The sequence below is a fragment of the Saimiri boliviensis genome, chromosome 1 (assembly GCF_048565385.1).
Source record: "Saimiri boliviensis isolate mSaiBol1 chromosome 1, mSaiBol1.pri, whole genome shotgun sequence".
NCBI classification, from domain to species: Eukaryota; Metazoa; Chordata; class Mammalia; order Primates; family Cebidae; genus Saimiri; species Saimiri boliviensis.
Window position 1 is genome coordinate 127,013,620 of NC_133449.1, and position 24,127 is coordinate 127,037,746.

General features: G+C 49.8%; 2 protein-coding genes across 6 annotated transcripts; both read right to left on the reverse strand.

Moving 5' to 3' along the window:
• Positions 1-4,506: 4,506 nt before the first annotated feature.
• On the reverse strand, positions 4,507-10,185 carry ANKRD23 (ankyrin repeat domain 23). The gene is made up of 9 exons (XM_003941278.4): positions 10,086-10,185; positions 8,530-8,676; positions 8,223-8,351; positions 7,313-7,438; positions 6,983-7,081; positions 6,797-6,895; positions 6,553-6,651; positions 6,285-6,383; positions 4,507-6,198 (listed from the first exon to the last, which is right to left on the reverse strand). The coding sequence occupies exons 1-9, from the start codon at positions 10,110-10,112 to the stop codon at positions 6,103-6,105; spliced, it is 921 nt and encodes a 306-aa protein (XP_003941327.1). The 5' UTR covers positions 10,113-10,185; the 3' UTR covers positions 4,507-6,102.
• Positions 10,186-12,291: 2,106 nt separating this feature from the next.
• ANKRD39 (ankyrin repeat domain 39) lies at positions 12,292-23,960 on the reverse strand. Of its 5 annotated transcripts, XM_074403724.1 has the most exons (6): positions 23,789-23,960; positions 22,229-22,372; positions 19,693-19,796; positions 18,781-18,984; positions 15,314-15,411; positions 12,796-12,873 (listed from the first exon to the last, which is right to left on the reverse strand). In XM_074403724.1, the coding sequence occupies exons 1-6, from the start codon at positions 23,886-23,888 to the stop codon at positions 12,813-12,815; spliced, it is 711 nt and encodes a 236-aa protein (XP_074259825.1). In that variant the 5' UTR covers positions 23,889-23,960; the 3' UTR covers positions 12,796-12,812. The 5 variants fall into 5 exon arrangements, with proteins under 5 accessions (XP_039331423.1, XP_003941331.1, XP_039331425.1 ...); XM_039475489.2 differs by lacking the exon at positions 15,314-15,411 and having other exon boundaries at positions 12,292-12,873; XM_074403743.1 differs by lacking the exon at positions 22,229-22,372.
• Positions 23,961-24,127: the final 167 nt, after the last annotated feature.

The window sequence follows — 24,127 nt, forward strand, 5'->3', positions numbered from 1 at the left end:
TCCATTTTCCCTCCATGGTTACATCTTACGTGATTGTAATGCAGTATTCCAACCAAGACTTTGATACTGGTGCAGTGTGGATGGATAGTCCAAATCATTTGTCACATGTACATTTGTGTAACTACCACTGCAATTAAGATAAAGAAGTGCCATCCCCTCAAGGATCTCCCTCACCACCCTCCCTAACCCCTGGTAACCACTAATCCTTCATCTCTTATTTTGTCATTTCAAGAATGTTGTGTAAATGGAAGCATAGTGTGTAAGCATTTGGGATTGTCTTTTTTCACTCTGTAATTCTCGGGAGATCACCCAGGGGTTGCATGTGTCAGTGTTTTGTTCCTTTTTATTGCTGAGTGGTATTATTCCATGGTGTACGTATTGGCCCCCTGAAGGACACCTGGGATGTTTCCAGTTTTGGGCTATTCCAAATAAAGCTGCTACAAATATTCATGTATAGGTTTCTGTGTAAAGATTAGTTTTCTTTGGGATAAATTCCAGGTCATATGGTGGTTGCATGTTTTCTTTTTTTTTTTTTTTTTGAGATGGAGTTTCGCTCTTGTTACCCAGGCTGGAGTGCAATGGCGCGATCTCGGCTCACCGCAACCTCCACCTCCTGGGTTCAGGCAATTCTCCTGCCTCAGCCTCCTGAGTAGCTGGGATTACAGGCACGCACCACCATGCCCAGCTAATTTTTTGTATTTTTAGTAGAGACGGGGTTTCACCATGTTGACTACGATGGTCTCGATCTCTTGACCTTGTGATCCACCCGCCTCGGCCTCCCAAAGTGCTGGGATTACAGGCGTGAGCCACCGCGCCTGGCCGCATGTTTTCTTTTTTAAACAAACTGTCAAACTCTTACGTCCTCACCAGCAACCTAGGATGATCGTTTCCCCACATCCTCTGCAGCACTTAGTGGTGACATGTTTTTACTTTATCCTTTCTGACAGGTGTGTCATGATGCCTCACGGTGGTTTTTCATTTGTGTTTCCCAGTGATGGGCACCTCCTGTGTTTCATTACAGTGGAATATCCCTGTCCACCCATTTTCTGATTGGATTGTTTTTTTCTGTTGAGTTTTGAGAGTTCTTGAGATTCCTTTATGAGATTTTTGGTTTGCATTCATCTGTAGCTTATCTTTTCACCCCCATCCCCTTTTCTGAGACAGAGTCTTTGTCACATAGGGTGGAGTGCAGTGGCACAGTCTTGGCTCACTGCATATTTGATTCCTGGATTCAAGCAGTTCTCCTGCTTCAGCTTCCCAAGTAGATGGGATTATCACCATGCCCAGCTAATTTTTTTTTTTGTAGAGATGGGATTTTACTGTGTTGCCCACAACCAGTCTTGAATTCCCGAGCTCAAGAGATCTGACCACTTCAGCCTCCCAAAGTACTACAATTACAGGTATGAGCCACCTCTCCCGGCCATCTTCACCCTCTTTTTTTTTTTTTTTTTTTTTTTTTTTTTCTTGAGACGGAGTTTCGCTCTTGTTGCCCAGGCTGGAGTGCAATGGCGCGATCTCGGCTCACCGCAACCTCCGCCTCCTGGGTTCAGGCAATTCTCCTGCCTCAGCCTCCTGAGTAGCTGGGATTACAGGCACGCGCCACCATGCCCAGCTAATTTTTAGTATTTTTAGTAGAGACGGGGTTTCACCATGTTGACCAGGTTGGTCTCGATCTCTCGACCTTGTGATCCACCCGCCTCGGCCTCCCAGAGTGCTGGGATTACAGGCTTGAGCCACCGCGCCCGGCCATCTTCACCCTCTTAACAGAGTTTTATACAGAGCAAAAGTTTTCAGTTTTGATAAAGTCCACCTTACCGATTCTTCCTTTATGGACTGTTGCTTTTAGTGTTACAATAAGAACTCTACCTAGTCTTAGATCCCAAAGATAGTCTGTTTTTTCCTAAAAGTTTTATAGTTTTACATTTAAGTATGTGACCCATGTTGAGTTATTTTTTGTATAATGTGTAAGACTTAGGTTGCCGGGCGCGGTGGCTCAAGCCTGTAATCCCAGCACTTTGGGAGGCGGAGGCGGGTGGATCACGAGGTCAAGAGATCAAGACCATCCTGGTCAACATGGTGAAACCCCCATCTCTACTAAAAAATAGCTGGGCATGGTGGCACATGCCTGTAATCCCAGCTACTCAGGAGGCTGAGGCAGAATTGCCTGAACCCAGGAGGCGGAGGTTGCGGTGAGCCGAGATCGCGCCATTGCACTCCAGCCTGGGTAACAAGAGAGAAACTCCGTCTCAAAAAAAAAAAGCCGGGCATGGTGGCTCAAGCCTGTAATCCCAGTACTTTGGGAGGCCGAGGCAGGTGGATCGTAAGGTTGAGAGATTGAGACCATCCTGGTCAACATGGTGAAACCCCGTCTCTACTAAAAATACAAAAAATTAGCTGGGCATGGTGGCGTGTGCCTGTAATCCCAGCTACTCAGGAGGCTGAGGCAGGAGAATTGCCTGAACCCAGGAGGCAGAGGTTGTGGTGAGCCAAGATCACGCCATTGCACTTCAGCCTGGGTAACGAGCGAAACTCCATCTTAAAAAAAAAAAAAAAGACTTAGGCTAAACTTCTTTTTTTAGCCTGTAGATGTCTAGCTGCTCCAGCACCATTTGTTGAAAGTTGTCCTTCCTCCATTGAATTAGCTTTGCACCTTGAAGTCAGCCGGGCATATTTGTGTGGTCCCAAATGTGTTCTCTGCTCTGTTGATCTGTACATTATTCTTTCTCAAAATATTTTCGCTACCAGTTTTTATATGAATTTTAGAATAACCTCGTCTACATCCACAAAACATCATCTAGGATTTTCATAGGAACTGCATTCAACCTGTATGTTGGTTTGAGGAGAATTAGTATCTTTATTGTGTCTAACAATACAGAAACATGGCATGTTTATTTAAATCTTAGATTTCATCAGGTTTTGTAATTTTCACCATACAGAGTCCTTGCATTTAAACCTAAGTTTAAATCTAACAAAAGGGCTTGTAGATGTGGGTCCTGGGTTTCCTGGATCTGGGGATGGGTTGCATCTCTTTCTAAAGAGATCTCTCTAAGGATGGTGCTGCACTTTTTTTTAAGAGATAGGGTCTTCTCATGTTGCCCATTTCTTTTTTTTTTTTCTTTTTTTTTTTTTTTTTGAGATGGAGTTTCGCTCTTGTTACCCAGGCTGGAGTGCAATGGCGTGATCTCGGCTCACTGCAACCTCTGCCTCCTGGGTTCAAGCAATTCTCCTGCCTCAGCCTCCTGAGTAGCTGGGATTACAGGCAAGCACCACCATGCCCAGCTATTTTTTTGTATTTTTAGTAGAGATGGGGTTTCACCATGTTGACCAGGATGGTCTCGATCTCTTGACCTCATGATCCACCCGCCTCGGCCTCCCAAAGTGCTGGGATTACAGGCTTGAGTCACCGCGCCCGGCTGCCCATTTCATTTTTTAAGCAGTTGTAAACACTACATTTTTTTTTTTTTTTTTTTTTTTGAGACTGAGTTTCGCCCTTGTTACCCAGGCTGGAGTGCAATGGCGCAATCTCGGCTCACCGCAACCTCCGCCTCCTGGGTTCAGGCAATTCTCCTGCCTCAGCCTCCTGAGTAGCTGGGATTACAGGCACGTGCCACCATGCCCAGCTAATTTTTTGCACTTTTAGTAGAGACGGGGTTTCACCATGTTGACCAGGATGCTCTCGATCTCTCGACCTCGTGATCCACCCGCCTCGGCCTCCCAAAGTGCTGGGATTACAGGCTTGAGCCACCGCGCCCGGCAACACTACATATTTTTATTTTTATTTTTATTTTTTTCGAGACGGAGTTTCGCTCTTATTGCCCAGGCTGGAGTGCAATGGTGCGATCTCGGCTCACCGCAACCTCCGCCTCCTGGGTTCAAGCAATTCTCCTGCCTCAACCTCCTGAGTAGCTGGGATTATAGGCACGCACCACCATGCCCAGCTAATTTTTTGTATTTTTAGTAGATTACGGGGTTTCACCATGTTGACCAGGATGGTCTTGATCGCTTGACCTCGTGATCCACCTGCCTCGGCCTCCCAAAGTGTTGGGATTATAGGCGTGAGCCACTGTGCCCGGCCAACAGTACATATTTTTAACTTTTGTGTCTACATGTTCATTTCCAGGAGGTAGAAACAGGTTTTGTGTGTTTATCTTGTACCTGAGATTTTGCTGCACCCCCTAGGTGTCTGCTTTCCATAGAATCCTAGGATTTCCCACATAGACAAGCGTGGCCTCTGCATGAGAATACCTGGGCCCTCCCCTCAGGGCTTCTGACAGCAGGACTTTTTAAACCTTCCTGCTGATTCTGATAAGCAGCTGAGGTGGAGAACCACTGTGCTTTGACCTTGTCGTCAGTGAGCTGAGCTGCCTTAAGCACAAGAGCCTAGTGCTGGGACCCTGCGTCCTGCCCGCTCTGCGCTCAGCCTACGGCTAGCAGGCCTGGGTCCTACCAGAAGGTCCCTGGTGACCAAAGTATGGGCTCCCCCCAGTCCAGGAAAGACAGTTAGGCTGTAATGGATATCCAGTTTTAATGAACAGAAGATACTGATCAGTATAAAAAGGTGTGTTTGTCACTGAGGTGTCCTCATTTTCTAGATGAGTTGTTGTCTTCATGATCTTGAATGCCTGCTTCGCCATGGCACCAGTGTCTGGGTGCACGCTGGCTTTGTTGTCACAGGGCAGGAGCTGCCCATGGAAAGATGTGTGCCCCTAGTGTGGAGCACTGGTCAGCTTTTCCACATAGTAACAACAGCCTTGTTCTGGGCCTGAGAAGGCCACCAAAGGTAGACTAAAAACCACGGCCAAATGCCTATCAACCCGGTTGTACCTAATGTAACCCAGGACCCATGTGAGGGAGGCTGAGCTTGCAGCTTTCAGCCCTTCCCTCAGCCTGTGGTTCTTAGATGAGAGCAGAGCTTGCTAAGATTCACTTTCTGGCATTTAGGGACCCAGCCCTGCCAGCAGTACAGGTCTACATCAGTGAAACTTGAAACATACAGCCAGTGGCAGAGGAAGAAGTCTAGGGAGCTTGGGTCCTTAGACCACCAGGGAGCAAGGAAGGGATGGGGAGGGGGGCCCTCACCTTCCCCTGCTTCCCTGTGGGCTGGGTTTGGAGCCCCTCAGTGTCCTGGCCTCTGAGGTGGGATCAAGCAGGGTGGGTGCAGCTGCAGAGTTCCAGGCAAGAGCTCAAGCTCCAGTACCAGGGACGTATGGGAGCATAAGAGCCTCAGGCAAACTAGGGTTACGGGCCACTGCCCCAAGAGTTGAGTGGGCCACAAGCAATCCCCAGTGCCCAGGCACTTCCCCCATGAGAGCTACCAGCAGGCGACAGTGTGCCAGGCCAGCCTGAGTGGGGCCAGTGCACAGTGGGTGCAAGGCTTCTCTCAAACATGCACTCCAGCTCATCAGTCTTAGGGCTTCTGAGGCAACCTGGTGGGTCCTCGACTTCTGTTGCTATGAGACCTCACACCTGTTGAGCAGCCTGCACCAGACGGCCAGAACCCACCTCCAGAGTCCCTACGACTAAAGTTTTCCAGACACTGCCAGGGTTGCTGCTGACAGGAATGGAGTCCCAGGAGAAAGCCCTGCCCATGGACATCTGCCAGCGCAGACCGGCCTGGCCCTGCACGGCCTGCCTCCGCTGCCCCTTGTACATCTTGGATGGCATCTGCTGGCCACGGGCTGAGTTCACACCAGCAGAGACTGGCCCCAGGGAGAGCAAGGCAAGCCCCCTAACCTGGGATGAGTGGACATTGAGTACACCCGGACCCAACTCTGGGTGGCTCCAGCTCAGGATTGCTCCCTTCGGGCTCTGCCCTTGGCCCCCACTCTCCTCCCCTCGTCTGGACCCACACTTTTCCCTGCCTCTTGCTCCCGGCAGGTGGGGTGAATCCCCTGACCCTGGAAGCCAAGGAGGCCTCTCTCTGAACGCGGAGCCTGGTGTTGCATCTCACTTCTGCCAGGGCTTCCTCAGACGCCCGAGGAGGCACAGCCATGAGAGGGAGGAACCAGAGCTGAGGGCAGGAACCACAGAGATGCAGATGCGGGGGTGGGGCATGGGACGGAATGGTGGCAGTGCACGAGGCATGGGGCTGCAGTCAGCACCTCAGCACCTGGTGCGGGGATGCGCCACATGGGCCTGCAGGGCCTCCTGGATGCCGCGCTGCCAGTCTCGAGCCAGCTGCGCTGGGGTCACTGAGGCCTGGGAGCAACAGTGTGGGTCAGTCCCTTGTAGGTGCTCCACCCGCCCACCCTCAGGACAGGAGCTGGGGCTGCACCCACACTCACCACATTTCGCACCCCTAGGTCAGCCCCGTAGAGCAGCAGCAGCTTCATAGCTTTGTAGCTGCCATGCCGCACAGCCTCGTGCAAAGCCGTGTCCCCTTCCTGCTGAGAACGCAAGTGGTCAAGCTCCTGCCTCCGCATCCTGCCCTCCTCACATGGGAAGGTCAGGGCTTCTATCACCGAGCAGATAGCACCTCTGGTCCTGGCTGGGGCTCCTCAGTCCCTGCCCCAATGGAACTGCCCAAGCAGGAAGACGAGTCACTTGCCTTACCTTATCCTGTGCGTTTAGGTGGGCACCACACTCAATGAGGTGCTCCAGGCAGTCGGGGTGCCGGGTGCGCACTGCCACGTGCAGGGGGGTGCTCCAGATCTGAAAGCAAGTCGGGGTCAGTGCTGGGTCTGGATTGGCGAGGCCTCCCCAACCCACCGAATTACGTGCTCTCTTCTCCAGGAACTGTGTCCGCTCCCTGCTCCCTTGCATCCCTGTCCTGCCCCCAAAGCGCTGTACCCCGTACCTTGTCCCGGGCATTGACCTGGGCTCCCTGGTTAAGCAACTGTTTTAGGATATCCAGATGTCCTCCACGGCAGGCCCAGAACACGGGTGTCCTGTCCAGCTGCAAAACAAAAGCATCCAAGCACTCAGAGCTGCTGGGATGCTAAGCAGGGCATCGACCCGAGGCTGGGCCTTCCCCAGTCCTCACCAAGTCCCGAGCGTCCACTGTGGCACCTGCTGCCAGCAGCTTGTTCACCAGCTGGCTGTGACCCTTCAGACAGGCCCAGTGCAAGGCAGTACGGTGGAGCTGGAGGCAGAGACGGGAGATTAGGCAGAGGAAGCGCAGCCACCCCTAACGATCCCAGGTGTCCCCTTCCCAAGGCCAGGTCCCTGAACAAAATTGCCGCTCCCTCCCCCCGCTCTGGAGGCACCATAAAAGTAAAGAGCCCTGCAGCCTCCTAGGCCAGGACTTGAACATAATGAAGGTGGTGCTCCTGCAGCTGCAGCTGCTGCCAGCCAACTCGCCCCACTGCACTACCTTGTCATGGGCACTGGGATCCCCTCCATCTGTCAAGTACTTGTCAATCAGGGACTCCTGGTTCTCAGCAGCTGCCTTCAGGAACATTTCCAGGCCCACAGGCTCTACCTGGGCCTGGGGCTGCGGCTAGATCAATTGAAAAGAAGACCAAATCACTCCCAAAGGCCACAGGTGCCCAAAATGGCACAGCTTCACCACCTGGCCTGCATGTCCTACACAGCCAACCCAGGACTGGCACACTGCTGGCTTGTACTAATGCAGTTTCTTATTCTAATCCCACCCCAAGAGATTGAATAGACTCTGTGTGTGTGTGTGTGTGTGTGTTAAGGATTGACTTGTTATCTCCCCAAGAGTCATATAAAGTCATGAAGTCCTCAGAATGTGACCTTGTTTGGAAACAGAGCCACTGAAGATGTAATTAGTTAAGATGAGGTCATGCCTGAGTATGATGGGTCCCTTACCAATACGACTTGTGTTAAAGTGGGCTCTAATCCAGTGTGACTGGTGTCCTTATGGAAGGGGACACGTGGACAGAAGCATGCACACAGAATGCCCAGTGAACATGAGGGCGGAGTCGGGTGATGAATCTGCAAGCCAAGGAATGCCAGCCTCCACCAGAAGCCAGAGAGGCATGAAGGGATTCTTCCTCCACTGCTCTCAGAAACAGCCCCACCGACACCTTCCGCCTAGCCTTCCAGCCCCCAGGACTGCGAGGTGACACATGCCTGCCGTTGAGGATGTCCAGGCTGTGGGACTTTATTGCGGCAGCCCTGGTGGACACATCCATGGGGGCTCTGGAGTGGATTTCACTGGCTGTGCGGTCCTGGCCTGCAGTGCCTACTCCCCAAGCCCTTCCTCTGCAACTGGAGCCCTGGTGTGTGCACTGCCCTAGTCCTGAACTCCCACTCACCTTAACCAGGGGCTCAGGTTTCCTGGGGGGGACTCTGTGTCTCAGTCTTTTTTCTCTCCGTCTTTGAACCAAGTTTTCCAAGTCAGCCAGATTATCCAGATTAACTCTGGAACTGCTAAATCTTTCCAGCTGGAGCAGAATGTGGACAAAAAACAAGACCATGCCAGCCATCAGCCGCTGATAAAGAGACCTCTCTGCCCTGCCGACAGGAGACACCAGCTTCTCCACCAGAGCCCCTCCAGGCCTCACTGCTTAGCCAGCCTCAGGGATTAACCAACCCCCAACCCCACCCCTGCCCCTGTCTCACTTTTCTCTTCTTTTCTTCTTCTAATTTCAGCTTCTCCTGGGCCACGGCCTCTTGGGGGCTCCTCCTCCAGTCACTAGGCCAGCCTCTATGGTCAGGAACTCCACGTCCAAATCCCAACACTTTCCCTTCATCTCTTTCTCCACTTACCTATAGGAATAGTACATGAGTACCGAGTCGGGAAAATTGGAGGAACCCTCCTTAGAAAGCAGCTGTGCAGTACCAGGGAGCTGTCTGACAAGGGCAGATGTCACAAGGCTGGTGCTCGGGATGGGAGTCAGCCTCAAAGCCCTGGCACTCCGGAGTGCTGGCAAGCTCCTTCACCCTGTGGGTGCTGCTGGCTCTGCAACTGTGGCTTCAGGTTAACATCAGCTGACACCCAGGGGGACAACAGATCCCCGCCTACCCTGCTCCTGTCAGCAGGAACATGGCTGGGGGGACAAGAGGCCACTATCTATTTATACTGTTGGGTGTGTGCCCAGATGGCCTCAAGGCAGATGACACCTTAGCTTCCCCCATGTTGTTGTCCTTAAGATTCCTACCAGATCACACCTACTGCCACCTGACTCCAAGCTCAGAGGGAAAGAGGAGAAGCCCCCGTGGTAAAATTCTAAATTCTAAATGCCTGGGTTCAGTTCGGCCTCCTTTTGAAGCTACATTTAAGCTCAAACACTTGAAGCACTTGCCTAAAGGAGCTGTGAAGGTTATAAGTTATGGGATCTGTGCCTGGGGCAGAGCCTCTGCAGCAAACATCCATGTTGCTTCCTGCCAGGCCCCACCTCAGGACTTCAGGAGCTGGGGAACATTGAGGAATTGGCATGTTGTGGGGAAAGAACAGGCTGGAATGATGGGGTAACAGAGCCTAGGGCTTTCCAGCCAGGTAGAACCATATTCCATCTAAAGAACTCTAGCAACCAAACACTTCCCTGCACTGGTCTGGCAGAGGATACACCACACACCCTCCATGCCCCTCCTCACGCAAACTGACATCCCTAAGCACCACTGTTTCTCTCACTGCCCAGGGAGCACAAGAGCACCATTCCCCACCCCCAAGGCAGCCAGGCCCCCTGGCCATTTCCAGAGCAACAACTATCATGATGCTCGGCTACACCTGCATCTTCCAAAGTAACCTGCCATTACCTGTTCCTCTTTCACCATCACCATCCAGGGCAAAACTTACTGAATTCAAGGATTTTCATGTCTCCTTTCCCCTTTGACTTGTTCCCTAACCCCCTCAGCACCTCACATGAGCACCCAGCAGATATACCAGAAGAACTGCACGCTCAGCTGGGTGTGGTGGTTCACGCCTGGAGTCCCAGCTACTCAGGAGACCCAGGTGGATCACTTGAGCCTGGGAGTTCAAGGCCAGCGTGGGCAACATAGCAAGACTCCATTTCAAAAAACAGAGATTTTTATAAAAGAACTTCATGCGTCCTTGCTCCCAAGACTTGAACCACACACCACAGAAAGAAGCTGCCAGTGCTCCTCTAGCCAGACACCCTCTTCCTGCCAAACCAGTGGCACCCGCGGTGCCTCCCGCCTCCATCCCACATCCTTACCAACTGCTGAATGCTGAGGAAGTCCATGGTCCCCCCTATTCCTCACACCCCCCAGTGAGAAGAGCTGAGCTGCTTAGCCCTTTATAGGAGCACCTGGGGGCGGGGAGGGAAGGACTGGCCCAGAGACTCGTGCCTGGGCCAGATGACTCTGGGACTCTGTCACACCAACCAAAATACCAGTCTGGGAACGCAGCCCACTGGGGACAGGAAAAAGACCTGTTTGGAGCTGAACTGGCTACATCCTCGGACACCCACTCCCGCATCTCTGCCATGCCCCACACCTACTCGGGCTATTTAACCAATCTGCTAGTCCAGATTCAGGTGAAACATGTCCCCCCTCTCCTAAGTTTAGATGCCACTCGTGAAGAAAGATCAGCCTGGGCCTCAATGTTGTAGGGCCGTCTGCCTGCAAACCTGAAAGCCCAGCCTGGGAGGCTGAGCAAGGAGGCCAGAGGCTTGAGGGGATGGTCAGGAGGGCAGGAGCGGCCAGCCTATAGCCTCAGCCCTCTTGGTGGCCACACAAGAAAACTGTGACCTCTCAACCTGCAGTTTCAAGGATGTCCTTCCCTGTGCCCCTGAGCTCCCCTGCTCCTCCCCCAGCGCTCTGAGAGCCCATGGCAGCTACCCCAGGTCCAGAGCCAAGCCTGGTGTTTGTCCTCAGGCCTCTGGAAGTCCTTTCTGCCCTTCCACAGGCTCCTACCAGATGCCCTCCAGGGAAGGAACAGGCCTCTCCACAGGGAAGGGGAGACTGATCTGTGCTAGGTCCCAGGATGGAATAGTAACCATGAAATTCAGCCACAGAGCAACGTGTCTCAAGCCACCAATCACCCTTCCTAATTCTCCTCAGGAAGCCAGGCACACCCTTCACCCAGCTGGACCTTAAACTCCGCCTTGGCCTTTGCAAGGAAATCAGCTGGCCAGTAAATAAGACCCCAGAATCAGAGCAACCTGAGCAGAGATGACCAGGGCACAAGCAGGGAGAAGTGTGGCCAAGGACGGTCGCAAGTCCCAAACGGCTGCCCAGCTCCCAGAGCTGGCCTCTGGGAAGGGCTTCCACATTTTCAGAGAACTCAAGGAAAGGCAGAGCTTTCTTAGAAAACTCAAGTTTTGTTTTGTTTTGTTTTAAATTTTGAGACAGAGTCTCACTCTGCTGCCCAGGCTGGGAGTACAGTGGTGTGACCTCAGCTCACTGCCTCCTGGGTTCAAGCAGTTCTCTTGCTTTAGCCTCCCAAGTAGCTGGGATTACAGGTACCCGCCACTATGTCCAGCTAATTTTTTTGTATTTTTAATTGGGTTTTACTGTGTTGGCCAGGCTGGTCTTGAACTCCTGACCTCAAGTGATCTGCTGGCTTTGGTCTCCCAAAAGTGCTGGGATTATAGGTGTGAACCACTGTGCCCAGCCAAAAACTCAATTATTAGGCTAAATTTAGGGTGCTTTTTCAGACAAAGATGTTTCTTGTTTTTGTTTTTGTTTTTGTTTTTTTTTTTTGAGACGGAGTTTTGCTCTTGTTACCCAGGCTGGAGTGCAATGGTACGATCTTGGCTCACTGAAACCTCCACCTCCCAGGTTCAACCAATTTTCCTGCTTCAGCCTCCTGAGTAGATGGGATTACAGGCATGCGCTACCACACCTGGCTACTATTTATATTTTTAGTAGAGACAGGGTTTCACCATAATTAGCCAGGCTGGTCTTGAACTCCTGACCTGAGGTGATCCTCCCTCCTCAGTCTACCAAGTGCTGGGATTACAGGCGTGAACCACCGCACCTGGCCTACTTCCACGTATAGATCCATATATTTATACTAGATCTTAGCCAAAAGGCTGAGAGGCAATCACATTCTATAGGCGTGTCCTATGTGAAGAGGGTCCCACTGTGGACACAAGCAGCACTCTCCTGTCAGCAAGCTGTGCTCTGCTGTGTGGCAGAGAACTTGGGTCTGCAGAACTCAACCACTCCCTATCAGGGAGGAGTTGGTTCTCTCAAATAAAAAAGAAAAAGTACATATATAAAACAAAGGATCAGGATCTAGAATATAAACACTCCTATGAATCAATAAGAAGCATTTCTAAAACTGGCATGCATGAAGGGCTGATGAGGAGCTGGGGAAGTGAGCCTCCCCGAGGCTGGTTACCACGTGCCAGGCACTCTCTCGAGGGCTCACTCAGTGCACACTCACCCCGTCCCACGATGACTCTGAGGCAGGTCCTATGATAACCATTCTCATTGCAAAAGAGAAAACGGAGGGGCAGACAGCTAAAGGGACTTTTACCAAGGGCATTCAGCTAGAAAACAGCTTGTCACATAGTCCCTATTTTCTTCTAATACATAGTTTTGTGTTTTTATATTTAAATCTTTAATCTTGTAATTTATTTTGGTGTGTGGGATGAGGTAAGGATATAACTTTATTTTTTTCCAAATGAATAGATGTCTCATATGAACTAATTTAGAATATGATCATCTGTCCAGGCTTAAATACTTTGTTACACCAAATCTACTCCCTCGCTTCCACAGTGACCAGACTGGGGCTCTTCCCGGGTCATCTGGCCTCAGTTCCCCGCCCAGTAGCATGGATGCTGACCAACGCAGGGGCTTGGAGAACAGGTCTGTGTACCCTTGAAAGGTAGCTGGAGACAGGGTGCCGGCTCAGCTGGATAGCAGGTCCTGCAGGTCACTGTTGCAGGGCAGCAGGTCACATGCTAGCCGTGCCTTTCGGTCCCGGACGGCCTTCAGGGCTGGACTGTGTTGCAGGAGGAGGGAGCAGATGTCCCCGTGACCCCTCTCAGCAGCCTGCAGAGAGAGAGGCCGGAATCAAAGGGCATACCCTACATTGGGCTCTGCTCTTTCTTGTTCCACCTTCAGGGACTTCTTCCTTCTAAAAAAGGGGCCTCATGGAAATAGAGACACAGCTGTTTGAGTAGATTTCTCTTAATTCCCACCAAATCCCAATGACTTTATACATATTTGTGGAGTATCCCAGTGCCATTCTCACAGTTAGCCTCAGTTTTTCTTTGTGTCCTTTGTCAGGTTGGCCATTCTTGTCTTTGGCCAGACCTACACATTAAAAACGAGGCCGGGCGCGGTGGCTCACGCTTATAATCCCAGCACTTTGGGAGGCCGAGGTGGGTGGATCACCTGAGGTTGGGAGTTCAAGACCAGCCTGACCTACATGGAAAAACCCCATCTCTACTAAAAATACAATATTAGCCAGGCGTGGTGGTGCATGCCTGTAATCCCTGCTACTGGGGAGGCTGAGGCAGGGGAATCACTTGAACCCGGGAGGTGGAGGTTGCTATGAGTCAAGATCATGCCATTGCATTCCAGCCTGGGCAACAAGAGCAAAACTCCATCTTAAAAAGACATAAATGCGTACATACATACCTAAAAAAATAAAAACAGGTACAGCACCTTGTATCTCCAGGCATCGCTCACAAACCTGCACACATCACCTACAGGGAGTTGTGCTTTGTAGGCACAGGAGGCACCAGACACGGCACCCACCTTTTAGAAACTTTTATTTTCTTATATTTAAAAATTTTTATCTTTATGTTTTAGAGACAGGGTCTTACTCTGTTGCCCAGGCTGGAGTTCATAGTGCAATTATAGCTCACTGCAGTCTGCAATTCCTGGGCTCAAGTGATCCTCCTGCCTCAGCCTCCCAAGTAGCTGAGATTACAGCCACTGCACCTTGTGTACACTTGGCTAAACTTTAAAATATATATATATTTATTTTGGATTTTAAAAAATAGAGACAGGGCTGGGTGTGATGGCTCACGCCTATAATCTCAGCACTTTGGGAGGCCGAGGTGGGCAGATCACTTGGGGTCAGGAGTTTGAGACTGGCCTGGCAACATGGTGAAACCCCAGCTCTACTAAAAATACAAAAATTAGCTGGGCGTGGTGGTGTGCACTTGTAATTCCAGCTACTCAGGAGGCTGAAGCATGAGAATCGCTTGAACCTAGGAGGCAGAGGTTGCAGTGAGTCGAGATCATGCCTCTGCACTCCAGCTTGGGCGACAGAATGAGACTCCATCTCAAAAAAAAAAAAAAAAGAAAAATGGCCGGACGTGGTGGCTCAAGCCTGTAATCCCAGCACTTTGGGAGGCCGAGGCGGGTGGATCACGAGGTCAAGAGATCGAGACCATCCTGGTCAACATGGTGAAACCCCATCTCTACTAAAAATACAAAAAATTAGCTGGGCATGGTGGCGCGTGCCTGTAATCCCAGCTACTCAGGAGGCTGAGGCGGGAGAATTGCCTGAACCCAGGAGGCGGAGGTTGCGGTGAGCCGAGATCGCGCCATTGCACTCCAGCCTGGGTAACAAGAGTGAAACTCCCTCTTAAAAAAAAAAAAAAAAAAAAGAAAAAAAAAAAAATTAGAGACAGGGTCTCACCATGTTGCCCAAGCTGGTCTCAAGCTCCTGTACTCAAGCAATCCTCCCACCTCAGCCTCCCAAAGTGCTGGGATTATAGGCATCAGCCAAAGTGCCTGGCCAGGAAACCTTTAGACAGGCAGGGAAAGACTGGGGCCCAGGTGTCTGTTCTCTTCTTCTTTTTTAAGGTAGAAGATCCTAGTGTGGATGTCAATTTCTAACCTACCTCCTCCAAAAAAATAATACAGTTAAGTGATTTACACAGATTAGCTTATTTAACTTTCACAATAGCCATCACAGGCGAGAATTATCATTATTCCCATTTTACAGATGAAGAAATTTAGGCTTAATAAGTGGCTTGCCCAAAGTCACAGGGCTAATGTGGCCACATGGGAGTCTAAACCAGGTTTGCCTGGACTCTTAATAACTCTGTAAACCACTATATCTCCTACTCCTCCCAACAGACAAATTGATAGACTACAGGGGCTTTTGAGAGGTATCAAAATTAAACTAGAGGCAACCGCCATCCCAAATTTGAATCCAAATTTTTACTCAGCTGTTCCTCCTGACGAGTACAGACCCAAAGCTCTCAATTCCACTGCCTTCAGGCAGTGGGATATTGTGAGCAGTTGTGAGATACATCTAAAATAATTTTTACAAAAAGCACCAATGTTTGCAAATAGTTTTAAAAGACACATACGTAGTCTGGGTGCTGTGGCTCACACCTGTAATCCTAACACTTTGGGAGGCCAAGATGGGTGGATGACCTGAGGTCAGGAGTTCGAGACCAGCCTGGCTAACATGGTGAAACTGTCTCTACTAAAAATTCAAAAAATTAGCCGGTGTGGTGGCACATACCTGTAATTCCAGCTACTTGGGAGGCTGAGGCAGGAGAATTGCCTGAGCTCGGGAGGTGGAGGTTGCAGTGAGCCAAGATTGCACCACTGCACTCCAGCCTGACAACAGAGTGAGACTCTTGTCACAAAACAAAACAAAAACAAAAACATACACAATAAACAATTCAAATATCTCACATTTGCATTATCTGCATGAGAGAAAAAGGGATGGAGATGCACCTAACTATGGGAAACACCAGCCAGCTATACCCACAGCAGCATCCTGGCTGTTTACATCCATCATGTGAATTCTAACAGAAAAATGCCTGAGCAACACCATTAAGAAATAAATAATCGCCGGGCGCGGTGGCTCACGCCTGTAATCCCAGCACTTTGGGAGGCCGAGGCAGGTGGATCACTTGAGCCCAAGAGTTCAAGACCATCCTGGTCAACATGGTGAAACCCCGTCTCTACTAAAAATACAAAAATTAGCTGGGCATGGTGGCGCACGCCTGTAGTTCCAGCTACTAGGGAGGCTGAGGCAGGAGAATTGCCTGAACCCAGGAGGCGGAGGTTGCGGTGAGCCGAGATCACGCCATCGCACTCCAGCCTGGGTAACAAGAGCGAAACTCCGTCTCAAAAAAAAAAAAAAAAGAAAGAAAGAAAGAATCTGTCTATCCAATTGGCAAATATTTTTTTCTTTTTTTTTTTTTTTTTTTTTTTGAGACAGAGCTTCGCTCTTGTTGCCCAGTCTGGAGTGTGATGGCGCGATCTCGGCTCACTGCAACCTCCGCCTCCTGGGTTCAGGCAATTCTCCTGCCTCAGCCTCCTGAGTAGCTGGGATTACAGGCGTGCGCCACCATGCCCAGCTAATTTTTAGTAGAGACGGGGTTTCACCATGTTGACCAGGATGGTCTCGATCTCTTGACCTCGTGATCCACCCGCCTAAGTCTCCCAAAGTGCTGGGATTACAGGCTTGAGCCACCGCACACGGCTTTGCTGTTTTTCTTTTTTTTTTTTTTGAGGGCAAATATTTTTTTAAAAACCCAACATTGAGCTGTTCACTCAGCGTTATTCACTGGGCACCTGTGCTAAGTGCTAAGGCTGCAATGTGTTTTTGTTTTTGTTTTTTTCAGATGGATTCTCTCTGTGTCGCCCAGGCTGGAGTGCAGTGGTGCAATCTCGGCTCACAGTAGCCTCCACCTCTGGGATTCAAGTGATTCTTGTGCCTCAGTCTCCCAAGTAGCTGGAATTCCTGGCTAATTTTTGTATTTTTAGTAGAAATGGGTTTTGCCCTATTGCCCAGTCTGGTCTCAAACTCCTAGACTCAAGCAATCTGCCTGCCTTGGCCTCCCAAAGTGCTGGGATTACAGGCATGAGCCATCGAGCCCAGCCAGGCTGCAACAATTTAAACAAGACAAAGCCCGAGCTGTCTCTACTGAGACATGCAGCCCTCAAACAGGAATTTCAAGAGGTACCAGAATTAAGAAAAGTTGAGTCCATGGTACATACAGTTAGGCATACATCCAGGTGAGTTAACCATGTCTACGGATCAAGAAAGGCTCCTATGGGGTGTGATGTGTAAGCTGAGATCCAGAAGAAAGCCAGATAAAAAAACGGGAGGGGAGAGGCACCCAGACAGGGTTATATATGGCTTGTTATATATGGCTCTGGGAGGACAGAGTAGTAGGTTCAAGCAAATTAAAATGGCTGGATGTGGTAGCTCACACCTGTAATCCCAGCACTTTGGGAGGATAGCTTGGGTCCAGGAGTTGAGAACAGCCTGGGCAACACAGTGAGAGACCCTGTCTCTACTACTCCTAATAATAATTTTAAAAGCCTGGGCAATGTGGTGAAGCTATCTCTACAAAAATTAGCCAGGAGCGGCCGGGCGCGGTGGCTCACGCCTGTAATCCCAGCACTTTGGGAGGCCGAGGTGGGTGGATCACGAGGTCAAGAGATCGAGACCATCCTGGTCAACATGGTGAAACCCCGTCTCTACTAAAAATACAAAAATTAGCTAGGCATGGTGGCGTGTGCCTGTAATCCCAGCTACTCAGGAGGCTGAGGCAGGAGAATTGCCTGAACCCAGGAGGCGGAGGTTGCAGTGAGCCGAGATCGCGCCATTGCACTCCGGTCTGGGTAACAAGAGCGACACTCCGTCTCAAAAAAAAAAAAAATTAGCCAGGTATGGTGGCATGCGCCTGTAGTCCCAGCTACTTGGGAGGGTAAGATGGGAGCATTGCTTGAGCCCAGGAGGTCGAGGCTACAGTAAGCTGTGATCATGCACTTGTACTCCAGCCTTGGTGAAAAAGTGAGACTCTGTCTCAAAAAATAAAAAAATAAAAACAAATAAATAGCCAGTCATGGTGATGCATGCCTATAGTCCTAGTAGTTCCACCTTAGCCTCCTGAGGTGGGAGGATCACTTGAGCACAGGAAGTCGGGGCTGCAGTGAGCTGTAATCATGCCACTGTACTCCAGCCTGAGTGACAGAGCGCAACCCTTTCTCAAAAAAAAAAGAGAAGAGAAAAGAAGAATGATTAGTAGGGCCTATGAGTATAAGAGACAAGGGAACTGCTCGGGAGAAAACTGAAAGGGTGGGGGAAAAAAAGACAAGGAAAAAAAAACTGCAGAAGGGGGCAAGATCAAACCCCAGGAAACCTTCAAAATAATTCATGGACCAGAAGAAAGCAAGCCTCTGAAGGACTCCAAGTCGAGGCATGGCACGATCAGAACTGCTTTAAACCATTGCTCTGGGAGAAAATCAAAGAAGGGGCGAGAGAGGACTAGATTTACACATATGATTTACACACACAAATGATTTATACACATATGCCGCATATGCACAGACCACCTCTCAAAGATGCCTGCAAACTCAGTAAAGTGGCCGAGTAGGGTGGCTCACACCTGTAATCTCAGCACTTAGGGAGGCAGAGGCAGGAGGATTGATTGAGGCCAGGAGTTTGAGACCAGCCTGGGCAATCCAGTGAGACCCCATTCCCCATTAAAAAAAAGAAAAAAAAAATTGGTAAAGTGAATGCCTCAAGGAAGACTGAGGGATGAGGAGTTGGGTGGGAGGGAAGCTCGCTTTCGTGGGATGCCCTTGTATGCTCTTCAGATTGTTTACCATGCACAGGTATTTCCAGCAAGAAAGAGTCTAATTAAATGATCACTCCACCTAATATAGCAAGTGAACTACAGGGACAGGCGAGAGTATATATAAGTTTCAGAAAACTATATAGAAAAGGCTTCATGATATGTCACAAAGGGAAAGAAAACCAAAGTGCCACTGTACATTGTAATTTATATGCTCAGAAAAAAGGCTAGAGAATTATCTTTAGTCCTAAAGTGATGACAGGTGAGCAAGGGGATTACAAATGACTTTAATTGTCTTATCTCTGCTTTCCTGTTTTCCCGTTTTCTACATGAACATGTTATAACTTTAAAAAATGGGAAACAACATTTTTGGAAGGGGGAAGGGGCCCACCTTATGCAGACTTGTCATGCCATCGTCATCCACCACCCTGGGGTTGGACCCATGTGACAGCAGGAGCCGTGCAATTTCAGTGTGCCCGCAGTAGCTGGCTCGGTGCAGAGCAGTGGCACCCCCATGGGTCTGAGCATCACAATTAGCTCCGCTTTCCAGCAGGAACTGACACACAGCGTAATGCCCATTGCGGCTTGCATAGTGCTGCAGGGAACAGAGACCGAGGTCAGATGGCAGAAGCCAGGCAGGCAACAAGGGTGGTCGAGAGATGAGAGCAAGGCCCCCTGCAGTGAGGGGCCTGGAGTCATCTCAGGTGCCACCTCCAACAGTCATGTGACCTGGGCAAGCTTCTGCATAACTAAACTGGGTTTGTTCAATGGAAAAATGGGGAAAATCATCATTCCTATCTCACAGAATTGTTATGAAAATAAAACTAAATCACTGGCCACAGTGACTCATGCTTGTAATCCCAGCACTTTGGGAGGCCAAGGCAGGCGGATCACCTAAGGTCAGGAGTTGGAGACCAGCCTGGTCAATGTGGTAAAACCCTATTTCTACTAAAAATACAAAAATTAGCTGGACGTGGTGGTGCACGCCTATAGTCCCAGCTATTCACGAGGCTAAGGCAGAAGAATCACTTGAACCTGGGAAGCAGAGGTTGCAGTGGGCCAAGATCGTGCCACTGCACTCCAGCCTGAGTGGCAGAGCAAGACTTTATCTCCAAAAAAAAAAAAAAAAAAAATTATTATTGCTGTAAAGCTCTCACACTAATTTAAAAAAATCCAGAAATTTTGCTGGAAGAGAAGAAAGGGAGGGAGAAGATAAAAGGTAAACATTAATCCCCCTCCTCAGAGAGCAGGTGTCTCCTGCCTTAACACTTCTCTCCCGACCCCGTGCTCCTCCCTAGCTCACCAGCGCAGTGTAGCCAGCCGAGTCAGGCTGACTCGGGTCCTCGGCCTTCTGGATTAAATGTTTCACTCGGCCCAAGTCTCCATTCAGGGCTGCTGACCAGATTCCTGCAGAAAATCAACCAAAGCACTGAATAATGCTGAATGATTGGGAGTTTCAGAGCTTCCTTTGCCTCTTGACCTCAGTTTTCTTGTCTATAAAATAGAGAATATTCATTCCTTCAACAAATATCAACTGAGTACTCCCCTGTGTCAAGGTTTGTTCTGGGTGCTGGTGACTTAGCTATGAACAAAACAGACAGGGGCATGTCTCTTCAGGACAGAAAGACTGGGCAGACACAGACCTCTCCACCCCACTTCAAACACAGAAGTGCTGGATGAAGTAATGTTTAAAATGTTTGGATCTAGAGTGAAATTCAGGCCAGGTGCATGGCTCATGCCTGTAATCCCAGAACTTTGGGAGACTGAGGCAGGTGGATCACCTGAGGTCAGGAGTTTGAGACCAGCCTGGCCAAGATGGTGAAAGCCTGTCTCTACTAAAAATACAAATTTAGCCGGCCGGGCGCGGTGGCTCAAGCCTGTAATCCCAGCACTTTGGGAGGCCGAGGCGGGTGGATCACGAGGTCAAGAGATCGAGACCATCCTGGTCAACATGGTGAAACCCCGTCTCTACTAAAAATACTAAAAATTAGCTGGGCATGGTGGTGCGTGCCTGTAATCCCAGCTACTCAGGAGGCTGAGGCAGGAGAATTGCCTGAACCCAGGAGGCAGAGGTTGCGGTGAGCCGAGATCGCACCATTGCACTCCAGCCTGGGCAACAAGAGTGAAACTCCGTCTCAAAAAAAAAAAAAAAAAAAAATACAAATTTAGCCAGGCGTGGTGGCACATGCCTGTAATCCCAGCTACTCAGGAGGCTGAGGCGGGAGAATCACTTGAACCTAGGAGGTAGAGGTTGCAGTGAGCTGAGATCATGCATTACACTCCAGCCTGGGTGACAAAAATGAAACTCCAACTCAAAAAAAAAAAAAAAAAAAAAAAAATCAAAAGCAATAAAAGGAAATTTCACAAAGTGAGAACCATAGCTACGGTGGTGAGAGGTCACTGAGGCTGTGAATCTGAAGTGCACTCGGAGCTGCACGCACAGCTCAGGGACTCTGGTGCAAACACCCAGGCAGGGTCTAGAGTGAAAGCCGCTGCTACACACATGGCAGGATCTGTGCAAAAAGCCAGCAGGCGGGAAGTGCCCTAGCATGACAAACTGGGGCTGGACAGTCTCTATCTCCTGCCTTGCAAAGCAAGCTGCCATGCCCAGGTAATTCATTCATTCAGCAAGTTTTTACTTACTGTGTGTGTGGCACTGTTCTAGGCACTAGAAATCAACAGAGAATAAAAGATCCACCCCAAATTTTAGGCCTCAGAGAGCTTACATTCTAACTGAAGAAGACAGACACCAAATATATCTATTTCTTTATATATACCATCAAATATATATATCATCTATATATTATAAAATGTAACAAATATACATATATATTTGTTATATTATATAATAAACATACATATATATTTGTTATATATTTATGTATACTATATAAACATTTTATATACAATTGTTATAATTTCACACATATATAGCCTATAAATTTTATAAAATAAGTCTGGTGGGCTGGGCGCAATGGCTAACACCTGTAATTCCAACAATTTGGAACACTGAGGTGGGTGGATCACCTGAGGTCAGTAGTTCGAGACCAGCCTGGCCAACATGGCAAAACCTCTCTCTATTAAAAAAACAAAAATTAGCCAGGCACAGTGGCATGTACCTGTAGTCCCAGCTACTTGGGAGGCTTAAATAGAATTGCTTGAACCCAGGAGGTGGAGGTTGCTGTGAGCGGAGATTGCACCACTGCACTCCAGTCTGGGCAACAGAGCAAGACTCCATCTCAAAAAAAAAAAATAATAGTAAGTCTGGTGGTGCTAAATGCTCTGAAGAAAAACCATAGGAGGGAATGAGCAATGGTCAGGGATGGCCCCTCTGATAAGGCAACCTTAGAAGAGAAACCTAAAGATCATGAGAAAAGGTACTATTCAAATAGGTGTGAGAAGATAGTAAGGCAGAGAAAAACGCGAAAAACCAGCTACCCTGACCTCTGCAAATTGGAGGTATGGGAAGGATAGCTGTACCTTTATAGAACAAAAACTCCAAGCTAAGAATCTATTATAATCTGGATCTTTCATAAAAGCTGACCCAGGCAAGTGAACTCTATAAGGGTCAAGCAAACATCTGGAGGCAGAGGTTGCCGTGAGCCAAGACTGTGCCACTGCACTCCAGCCTGGGCAATAGAGGGAGACTCTGTCAAAAAAAAAAAAAAAAAAAAAAAAAAAGCAAGATGATAGATACATCAGGGTAACCAGCATCTAACTTTGGATAAGGCAATGTTTACTTCTCAACAACAGCACAATTGACCTTCTAGGCTGGATGATTACCATAGGGGGCTGTCCTGTGCATTGTACCAGGTGTAACGCATCTCGTCTCTACCTACTACGTGCCTGTAGCAGCCTCCAGATTGTGACAACCCAAAATGTTTCCAGACACTGCCAAAGTCCCTTAAAAGGCAGAACTGCCCACAGTTGAGAACCAGGGTGTTTAGGGAGGGCCTCTGAAGAAGTAACATTGGAGCTGGGATCTGAAAAATAACATCAGCTAGTTTAACAGTTGTAGGAAGTCCATCAGTAAGTCCAATGGCCTTAATTCAGGAAAAGGTCTTGCATATTTGAGACACCAAAACAAGACCAGTGTGGCTGCAGCATAGCGATTGGGAGAAGAAAAGCATAAGAAATAAAATGAGGGAGAGAAGTAGAGCCAGCAGCAGTGGCTCCACAGAGCTCTGTAAGCCATAACAGGGAATGATCCGAGTTCTCATTTTCTTTTTCTTTTCTTTCTTTTTTTTTTGAGACGGAATTTCGCTCTTGTTGCCCAGGCTGGCTCTCCTGGGTTGAAGTGATTCTCTTGCCTCAGCCTCCCAAGTAGCTGGGATTACGGGCATGTGCCACCACGCCCAGCTAATTTTTGTATTTTTAGTAGAGATGGTAGGGGAGGGGGCCAGGGAAAAATCATTTAGTAGCGATAGAGTTTCTTCATGTTGATCAGGTTGGTCTAGAACCCCTGACCTCAGGTGATCCGCCCACCTCGGCTTCGGAAAGGGCTGGGATTACAGGCATGAGCCACTGCGCCTGGCCACAGCGATTTCTCATTTTCAAAAAGCCACTCTGGCTGCTGTGTGAGAGTATAAAACCCTGTAGGAGGGCAAGCGTGGAAGCCTTCTGAGGAAACCACTTAAGCAGTGCAGAAGGCAGTGGTAGGAGAGGTGGAGGGAAGTAGGCAGGTGCCAGAACCATGGTAAAGGAAGAGTTCCATGCAAATGCTTACACAACAGTGGCAATCAAGGGCAGCACTGTTGTTACTGCACTGGCTGCGTCTGCACGAACAGATGACACAGCACAGTAGCACAGTGGTTCCCAACACCCAGAAGAAGCACCTTGGTTTCCCGCCTTCCTCTGTTCCTATTGGCAACATAATCTCTGTGTAATTCGGGGCAAAGGTGTTACCTCTCTGGGTCCCACAGATGAGATACCGTGCCCTGACTTGAAGGCTGCCCGTGCTAAGCTCTTGCTGTCTCTAAAGCGTGCAGGCTGCCTGGCACCCGGGGTTAAGCAAGGGCCAGTGTCCTCCTTCACCAAGCAGCCCCCAGGCCTGCAGCTCCATGCCACTCAGGATGGGCGCAATGCCCCAGTTGCAGATTCTGCTCCCTGGTCCCTCTCTCCAGTACCTAAGCAGATTTGTGTCTCCCAAGCAGGGCTGCCCCCCGTCACTCGGAAAGGTTACGGAAACCAGGGCGTCCGCTTCGCCGCCGACCGCGGGACAGAGCTCGTGCGGGAGACACCTGGTATGCTCTCAGGATGCGGAAGCCTCGAGTCCCGCCCGCCGTCTCTCACCAGGCCCCAAGCTCTCAGGGCCCAGTTCACCCGCCCCTCCTTAACCTGGCGTCTCCTCCTTAGGCCAGAGCCTGGGAAGAGCCGGCAGGGCCACGCGGCCGCCTCACCCCTCTCGAAGTCCATCTCCTCCAGCGTCTGCTGTACACCGAGCACCGCGCTGGGATGCGGGCAGCACGGCGCGTCCGCGCAGGGCCTCGACGTCGCCATCCCGGCTCCCGCCCCAGCCAACCGACCCGGGATCTCAGGCCCGCCCCGCGTCCAGTATCTGGCCGTTCGGCGTCCTCGCTATCATCCTAGTCCCGCCTCCTTGCCAAAGCTGACCCATCAAACGCCTAGGCCTTAGCTCGCGACCCAATCGCAGTGGGAGGGCGGGACTTGTTGCGCCGGGCTGTACCCCGAGGCAGCCGCGCGAGGGCGTCCGAGGCTAAGCTGAAGGCGGAAGCGCT